General features: G+C 35.1%; 1 protein-coding gene across 1 annotated transcript in view; it reads left to right on the forward strand.

The window, feature by feature from the left end:
- Robo2 (roundabout guidance receptor 2) overlaps positions 1–10,003 on the forward strand; it is a 532,650-nt gene that overhangs the window by 448,680 nt on the left and 73,967 nt on the right. The window contains exons 11-14 of the mRNA XM_059277713.1: positions 3,596–3,677; positions 4,068–4,230; positions 5,810–5,976; positions 9,249–9,370. Of these exons, the coding sequence (XP_059133696.1) occupies positions 3,596–3,677; positions 4,068–4,230; positions 5,810–5,976; positions 9,249–9,370 (534 nt within the window). The remainder of the gene's footprint in view (positions 1–3,595; positions 3,678–4,067; positions 4,231–5,809; positions 5,977–9,248; positions 9,371–10,003) is intronic.

Consider the following 10,003-nt stretch of genomic DNA (forward strand, 5'->3'; position numbering starts at 1 on the left):
TGAAAGCCTGGGAGCTGTTATTAGGAGGGTTACCTGTCCACTGCTAACAAAGCTCACTCACTCAACTATGTATAGTAAAACCATCCATCCCCACTGCCACAGTTAGCAGAGATGGTAGTAGAGCAACCTTTTAAAATAATCACAGTCCTGGTGATGGAAGCCAGATGTGAGATAGGCAATATATAAAAATATAGATAATCATTTAGTGGAAGAACAATTAGTAAAATTTGGCACTTGGTCAAGAACTCAGAAATCAAGACAATGAAAAACCAACAAACAAACAGAAAATGTAACAGAGCCAGCAGGTGAGATGACTCCGTGGGTGAAAACACCTACCACCGTGACTGATGACTCGAGTTCAGTCCCTAAGACCCACATAGAGAAAAGAGAGGAAAGAACTGAAGCTGGTAAGTTTCCTATGACCTCCCAACAAGAGCCTGGGCATACATATGTCATATACATAAGAGATGGATGATAGATACTTAGATAGATGATAGATGGATAGATGATAAATAGATAGTAGATAGATGATAGATGGATAGATGATAGGTAGATAGATAGATTGATGGTAAGTAGATAGTTAAATAGATAATATATAGATAGGTGATATACATACACACACACTCATATGTAGGTAGGTAGGTAGGTAGATAGATAGATAGATAGATAGATGGATGGATGGATGGATGGATGGATGGATAGATAGATAGATAGATAGATAGATAGATAGATAGATAGATAGAATGAAGATAATACAAATTTGCTGAATCTTGAAAATCCATGTTCAGAACCCAGGGCAAAAGGTAAAATATTTTGCTGCACATTTTCAAGTGAAGGTGATCCTTTTCTTAGGATGCAAGGTATTTCCAATTACACATCTATATGGTAAGTTATCAGTGTACTTATACATATATTTGCAAAATGGAAGAATAATCATAAATTTTAATACATTTATATATAATCTTAATGTTATTAACAAAATGTAATTACTCCTCCCTTAAAATCTCTTTTCCCCCTCATACATACACACACATATAGACAAATTTAAATCTAGGTGCCACATATGAAAGAAAATATGGAGTAATTGTCTGAGTCTGGCTTATTTTGCTTACTGCAATGATTTCCATAATTTTAAAGAGGCTGTCATTTCTGCAGTGTATGTTTTTGACACATTTATTAAAGATTAGGTGGATATAGTTGTGTAGGTGAAAAATATTTCCAAGTTCTGTCAAATGAAAATAAATTAACATGGACTCTTTTTAATATGCTTTTTAAAATTCTCCATGAATTAGCTAACTTTCTTTGAACAAAATGGAAGTTATTAAAAAAATTCATAACAGCTCTCCTTGCATAAACATTTTAACCTCATTCTGAGATAAAGGCAGACTTGGGCCATGAAGGTTAATGCTTTTTAACTGTATTGTTGCATTAAAAGATGTGTGTGCATGGATAGTCAAGATCTCTAGGAATGGAAGAGAGAAGTAATTAAAGGTAGATGCTTGATGATGTCAAGCAAGCTTTGACTTCTTGCACAGGTCTTTGAGTAGCATCTCTGAGATGCCATCCCCAGGAGGCTTGTTTGTAGCTAACGGTCCAAGGAGAAAAGGGGTGACATAGTGTGCTAACCCTATTCATTTCCTTTTAAAGAAATTGGTCAAGGATGAAAGGATAAGGAGAGAAAGAAAGTGAAGCACTCTTGATCAGAAAACGTCCTATCTAAAGTTAAAGCACAAAGAAAGAACACGGTGATGGTGATCATAGCAACACAAAAGTGAGGCTCAGAAGCTATTTGGGCTTTTGATCGGTTCCAAATTGAGCACATTGTTCTTTTTCTGTACAATGGATGCTGCTAAAGGAGGATTAAGTCAGGCTTTACCACTTCACTGGTATAGTCGAGAGGTTTCCTATAGGTCAGATCCTTTGTGTCTCATGATTTCTTTTTTCAATGCATAAGGCAAGAGAACAAAATAACATGATGGATGCTAAGTTTTCCTGGTCCAGCTAATTGGTATCTGAATCTGTATCTTTTGAGAAGTTGAATATTCCAATACTCATTAAAACCTACCTACCACAGCTAATGTCAGGCTCATATCTCCGCACAATGACAGGGGGATGCAGTTAAGACACATTACCTACATACTCTTCTTTTTACACAGAATAACAAGTGCTACATTTTAGTTCAACAGCTATAATAAAATGCAAATTCTTTTACACGTTCACAGTCCATATTCAAATGAATATCCCATTAAAATCCAACTTCAGCTCATTATATTTAGCTTGTGAGTGATGCTTCTTAAATGCAAAGATTCCTAATGACTATAATGCACTTGCAGCCACATTTGAAAAGATAGCTTATTCCACAATGGCTACTCCCATCATCCCTGCAAGATAGAAGACAATTGTACTGAGATAATACAGAAAAGAGTGACAGGCTAGAGCAATTTCAAACTTTAGTTAAATACATAATGACTTTAAAATAAATTAAAATGGTAACGTGGTGGTAACTTCATATCCTAATGATTTATCTGAGAATCAATAATGACTCTTTGAGTCACGGATTAATTTTGAACCTGAAGGTGTAGTATTCTATAATCTTCCCACATTTCATGAACAGACCCATGCTTACCATAGAACTGCATCTTTTGCTTGCCTTAAACTCTGTTCATTGGCTTTTACTTACATCCACTTTTCCTACCAGACAAGTCCTTTGGCAGTCAATGTCAGTACTGCAAACTCCTAGAACCCAAACACCAGGAGGATCATTGAATATATTTTATTGATCTTCAAGGTTTTTTTTTTTGTCAAGATTTTCTTTTCTTTCTTTCTCTTTTTTTCAACTTTACATTTGTAAAAGACAACTTTTGATCATATTTTCAACTATTTTAAAGTCCTCGTCCATTCTTCAATGAGCAACAAAGACATTTTAAATGATCTATAAATTTGGATGTTTTAAATGTGTTTAAAGAAAGTTCTGCATATTTGGTTCTATTTCTGATCGTGTTTATTTCAAAATGACAAGGCTCCATAGGCATTTTTTCCTTTTAGTTTTTTTTTTTGTTTGAAGATTATACCACTTTGTTATTGGACACCACCCTGATGGCATTTATTTATAAGTAGAGAATGCATTCCTTAAATGAAAAAAATTATTTTAAAAAGCATTTGGCTTCTCAGAGGTGTGAAAGTCTCATTATCTATTTAGTCCTAGGTACTTTTATCTGTTGAAATATAATTTCTCTAAGAAAGAAAAGCCAGCATTGCATTCATGAATCATTGCATCCATGTAGAATTCTACATGAATTATTCTATTTTGGCTTATTTATATCTGATGCTGACACAATGAAGTCCCACAAGAAAATGAAGTTAAAATGCACATATTACCATGGAGGCAGGGAACTTAATAAAGTTTATCAGAAAAATTACATTTAGTTGCATACATATCACTTTGAAAAACTTTTAATCAATGTTGTAACAAAAGGTTGCTTTAGTGCCAAATACACACACACACACACACACACACGATTGACTCTAATGCCTCATCAAGACTGAGTGATTACAAGTTGATCATAATTGAATTCTTTCTTTCCATTTGTGCTAGATCTCTGATACTGGCACTTACACTTGTGTGGCTACAAGTTCAAGTGGGGAGACTTCCTGGAGTGCAGTGCTGGATGTAACAGGTGAGTGCTTAATGAGAGTCATATTTAATGTAATGGTAGATCACGATTTTACATGCACTGGATGTAAATCTAATTCGTCACATTCAATGTCAATTTTAGATTTGAACATTAGTTGGCGCATAGCATGGCATCTGGGGAGCTCCCTGCATTTGTAACTCATAACCTTGTTGCTTGATTTCTTCTGAAATGCAAGTGATTACACTGATTATCCATGAAAGAGAAGACTATATTTATTAGCATGTTGGAAAACCAGCTAATAGCTTACAACCATCTGATTTATGAAGATGAATTGCATACTGTCAAGTTAATTTCTTTAATATTTCCTTCTTTCAAGCATTCTTGTCTGCTTACAAAATCAGGAACAAAGTCTACCCTGTTTGTCCTCTACAGAATCTGGAGCAACAATCAGTAAAAATTATGATATAAATGACCTGCCGGGGCCACCATCCAAACCACAGGTCACTGATGTTACTAAGAACAGTGTTACCTTATCCTGGCAACCAGGTACACCTGGAGTTCTTCCAGCAAGTGCATATATCATTGAAGCTTTCAGGTATGAGACAATTCCTGTTTCATTACTCCATCAGACTTTTGTCTTAGTTACGGTATCTTCAATTTCACCTGATCAGCCCTGATGCTTTATGACAAGAACAAGTTCATGTACTTAAAGAAATTCACTTTTTTTAACTTTATTAAAAATTGGATATAAACTTTTCATTAATCATTTAATAATAAAATTAAAAATAAAATTCATTGTCTATTCTTATGTCTATAAAGAGGTATTTTGTAACATTTGCTCCATCATTTTTTCACCTGACCATTGTACACACACACACACACACACACACACACACACACACACACACACACACGCACATACATACACACACTAGAGGATAGGCTCCGTATTTGAGGGAAAATTGTAGGTATTTTTCTTCTCAGTTTGAGTCACCTTGCTTAATAATATTCTTTCCAGATCCATCTACTTTCTGGTGATTTCATAATTTCGTTTTTCTCTATACTTGTTAAGAAATCAATTCCTTGTGCTTCTAGTTATTGAATGAAAAGACATTTCAATGTGATATGTGAAATAGTTTTCTTGACTACAGAGGTATGGTTGATAAATCATTGCCTTTTACTACATTGTTTGATCTAAACTTGATAAAGTACAAATAGAAAAATGTACAAACTGTATTTTTATATTCAGTTTCACTATGATTTTGTTTGATTTTCCACAGTTTGAAAGACAGCCACTGTCTTTTATCACGCTCAGGATGAATGATATCTTTTTGTGTTAGCTTTTCTGTTCCATTTTTAAGTTAATGGCAGATACATATTTTCAAATTGTAATTTTCATTACTCTTTATGTTTGATGCCTAAAGATATTATTTGATGCTAAAATAGAAGGACCTAAAAATCACATTTTCTTATTATTTTTAGCAAAATATCACTTGACCTTAGGTACAGTGCATCTAACATGGCATCCATTATAGCAAGTTGTAGAAGGGTCCATACACAGAATCTAATACTTCATCATTTAGAGATGAGAGATCACAATACCGTGTAATGTACAATTTTATTAAAAATGTAATCAAGGGAAAATATTCATTATATGCTTCCTTTCTTCTTTTACAGATATGTAGTTTTAGAAGGCTCTATTATAAAATTGCATGTGGAATTGATGCAAAAGAAAACACACCTTGTTACAGGAAAATGTATTGGCATAAATTACTCTGTAGCCCATTTATTCTTTCTGCAGGTTAATTCTTTGCAAGGTATATACATATGCATCTATGAGGACCATATTTATTGTATAAATTTGATGTTGTGATTTTGGCCTCTGTTCCTTTTACAGGTATTCATTTAGTGGGCTGCTGTGCATTTAGCAAAGGGCTGTCACATCTTCTGGGCTGAGTTTAATTTTGTTGTGCATGGCACTCTGTTAGGTGGGCTCGGCTTTGTTGTTGAATAAAAATGAATTCATCCAAATGTTTCATTATTGGGCTGAACACTTCAAGTGTTGTGTGTGTATGTGTTTAATTTTCAGCCATTGACCTTTGTCATTGACACTCAACTCCATTTGTTACAGTATTTTGAATAGTTTTTAAAATCAGTTTCTGTTCCTATTTCAGCCAGTCAGTGAGCAATAGCTGGCAGACAGTGGCAAACCACGTTAAGACAACTCTCTATACTGTAAGAGGGCTGAGGCCCAATACAATCTACTTGTTCATGGTCAGAGCGATCAACCCCCAAGGTCTCAGTGACCCAAGCCCTATGTCGGATCCTGTACGTACACAAGGTAATTTCAGTAGCTGATAAAAATGATAGCATTGGGATGGTCTATCAACTTAAGACAATGGAGATTGCATGAGCAAAGAGAATGTGTACATGCTAATTGTGCATGATTCTCTGGGGTCTGTCCCTGCATTACTATGAGGTATCCTTTCAGAGCTCTCAGTTTCTACATAAGGAAAACAAACAGTTGGATACATGTGTAGTAAATGAGAGTCTCTGAATGAAGAAGAAAAAGTTGCTCATTCTCTATTATACAATAGAAAAAATAATAAACCCTTTAAAAAACAGATGCCAAACAAGAGTGCCAGGATTCCTTTTCCTGTTTCTGGGTTCTGTGTTTGTTTGTTTTGTTTTATCGGGAAAATGGCTTTCCCAGTGTGGATTTTTAGTAGGAGTACCAATGACCCTGAATCTGTTAGACACAGATTTTCAGGCTTCAAGTCCAAAGAGGGGAGCCACTCCGGGCCCTGAGTTAGGTTAGCATGCCGTCTATATGGTATGGTACCAATGTTTAACAACCACCCCATATTGTCTTTGATTTTTTAACATCAGTCATTTCAAGGAGATTTTTATTTCAGAAAAGAATAAATAAACCTTTTTTCTTAGTACAGGTGATTTTTCTTACTAAAATGCCACCACATCTCCTAGAATATTAAAATGATTAATTTCAAAATGGAAGTTTTTTTCTCCTCCTTTTTTGTAACATGTCCTTTGCTACCAAGTCAGTAAAGTGTGGGTTTAATACAGAATACTATATTATCCTTTCCTATCCTACGACTAAAAGAAGGTGTTAGTACAATAGAAAAGGGGGCCTTTATTGTATGTCACAACCAACTCCCCACAGGGTTCTTGAGAGGGTTAATTATTTCTTATTTGTAAGAGCTTTTGAACGAGATATAATTTAAAGTAGTATTTTTATGCTATGAAAAGCACCATGCCGCCGTAAAATATTATTATAATTACAATGTAGTTCAGAGGTAGTGACGAGCATGCCATTATCACAGAGAAGGGTGCGGTAAAGGAATGAAGTCAAATAAAGTCACCACGTGATGGTAACGTGGCTGACATAATGACAGTTGAGGGAGGAGGGGATGATACTTTGCTTTTGTTCTTTCCGCCATAGTGTGCTTAATTTTCCATGATGATGAAGGGTATGTAGGTAAAGAACCTGTCTCCAGAGAGAGAAAAAGCACAACAAAGACTTTGAAGGCCTGAAAGTCGTTACATTTTACCTCATCCCTATGCAACTGCTTTTAATGTGTCTGGATTGAATGAGTAAATTAAATGACTGATTGTGAAAGGGAAGAGATATGTGATTTCTTTTTTTAAGTCAAGAAATTTGTGAATGTCCGTTAGCACCACCTATGTGGTTAGCGGTCATTGTGGTCATTGTGTGTGCAGCTGCAGTTGGAGGTAGAAGAGGAACAAGGTTGGGAAACCTCTGGTGTGACAGAGGGCAGCACACCCTCATGACATTCAGTAACTGTACCAGTCACTAATGCTTGATTCAGAATAAAACTCTCAGTGAAAAGATCAACAAAGATTAATGAAGTTCTTTTGTGAGCTGGCTTGTTCCAGCTGAGAAACTTCAAAGAGATGAAGACCTATATTCTCTTAACAGATACTTAATAGGAAAACCCATGTTTTGTGTCTGAACGTCAGCCTCATTTTTGATGTCACACGTTCAGCTGTTTGGAAATCTGCACAGCACTCCTTTTCAAAGAACGTATTGGCTTTTGAGGTCTGAGTTTTCAAAGGCTTTCATGACCATGTACTTTAAAAATCATTTACTTCATTAAACCTCCTACATACTTTTAGGTAAATATCACAGTAGGCCACACATACATCAGCAAAGGTTAATAGTATTCAGATAAAGGAACATATTGTTCTAAATCAATTCATGTTTTACTTTGTTGTTAATGCTGAAGGTGAAAAAAAGTAGAAAATGAAGAAAAGCACATTATGTGGTTCCTAATTATTTATGTCCCAGTGTAAGTTAGTGCACTCAACTTAAGTTACACCTTGCGCTTTTTCAAGAATGTTGCATTATAAACTGAGGAAAAGACAGAAGAAATTAAGGAATAATTTCTTAAATAAATCATTTAGAATTGGATATCCTTATTTAAATCAAATAGTTTTAGGGAAAACGTTACCTTGACATTGAAGTGTGTTGGTTAAAGAGCTCTATTTGCATATGAGTAACTTTTAATGTTTCAGATCAAATTGATGGGTTTGAATGTATGTAATTTTTAATTATTTTCATAAAGACTTTAGGATGTATATTTTATCATTGAATGTAGTAATGGAATGCTTTTTAGGTAATGGGGGTATAAGAAAATAGTAATTTAGGGCTGAGTATGTGTCATTCATGGGAGCATATTTATTTCTTCATTTTCTCTCTTGCTCCACCAAAGCAGCTGTAGGATCTCTTTCTAGGTGATGGAATTCTGGCCCAAACTGATATTTGGGGAGCATTTTACCAGTATAAGGTTTTCAGTATTGCAAAATATTCATTTGTTTTATTCTCAATCTCACTCTGTTCCATTAATGACTGAATTCACTTCCTCAGGCTCTCAGTTTTTTCAATCTATGACTCAAATGAAAATAGGTCACAATAGGTAGGAAAACACAACCTGCTGATCAGGCCAAGAAATGAAAAAAAAGCCTCTGGTATGCAGTTTCAGATATGTTTTAAAATACAACTTGAAAATACTTCAGTGCCCTAACATCTGTATAGAAATGATCTTTCTAGACAGGTTATTAGGGCACAGACTTTAGTCTAACCCATAATCTAGTGATCTTCCAAAAACAATACATCTATGTGGGAATGCAGAGTTACAAAGATTCTTTTGTAAATAGAAATTTTTGATAAAGATAAACATAACAAATATTCCATACCATCATGGAATACACACACACACACACACACACACACACACACACACACACACACACATCCATTCATTTTTATATACATGTGTTTATATTTGTATGCCAAATTGACTTGTTATGAGACTTTTTAGTTTTTGAGACAGAGTTTCTCTGTGTAGCTTTGTGCCTTTCCTGAATCTCACTCTGTAGATCAGGCTGGCCTCGAACTCACAGAGATTTGCCTGGCTCTACGGAGGTGGGATTAAAGGTGTGCGCTACTGCTGCCCCACTGTCATGAGACATTTTAATCCATCTGGTAGTTATTTTTAAATTGGATTATAGCAAATGCACTGGAGTTTAATAATGAATTTTGAAATTAGGAATGGTTTTCTCCTCTAACTACAGATATCAGCCCCCCAGCACAGGGAGTGGACCACAGACAAGTACAGAAAGAACTAGGGGATGTCATCGTTCGTCTCCATACTCCAGTTGTTCTGACACCTACAACTGTTCAAGTCACATGGACGGTAAGTATTCAGAGATTAGATTAGTCTCTATGTACCGCCACAAAACGTAGTTGGAATTTTTTCAAGGAAAAAAAGAAGGCAGATAAACCTAAAACTAAATTTAAAACACTCATCATTTTAAATCAAGATGCCATCAAGGAAAATAAAGAAAATGTTCAGTAGATGAAACTGTATGAAGAGTAATAAGTACGTTGTAATAGAAATAAGACCTTCTCTGTCCTTACTTCTAAGAGCTTTACAGAACTGAAGTTAACATACCAAAGTTGTAGGGTACAAGTGAATACTTCTCGCATGATGAGTGTTCTGAGATCATCACCAAAACTAATTTTTAGAATGGTGAAATCATCCCAGAATGAAACCCTGTGACCATTAATGACCATTCCCTTCCACACTCATCCTTACCCCTCTTCACCCAATAAAGGCTACATTTCTATAGATTTACACTTCATGGAGTGTTACTGTGTAAGGAATCACAGAGATCATTTTGTATCTGGCTTCATTCAGCACCTTGTTGTTGAGTTGCTCTCATATTATGATAGGTATTAGTACTTTATTCCTGGCAGTGTACCTATATAAAAATCTATTATATCTAATTTTTTCCATGTGAAGTAGTCATAAATAATATTTTCTTTT

Source organism: Peromyscus eremicus, chromosome 12 (genome assembly GCF_949786415.1).
Source record: "Peromyscus eremicus chromosome 12, PerEre_H2_v1, whole genome shotgun sequence".
Classification (NCBI taxonomy): Eukaryota; Metazoa; Chordata; class Mammalia; order Rodentia; family Cricetidae; genus Peromyscus; species Peromyscus eremicus.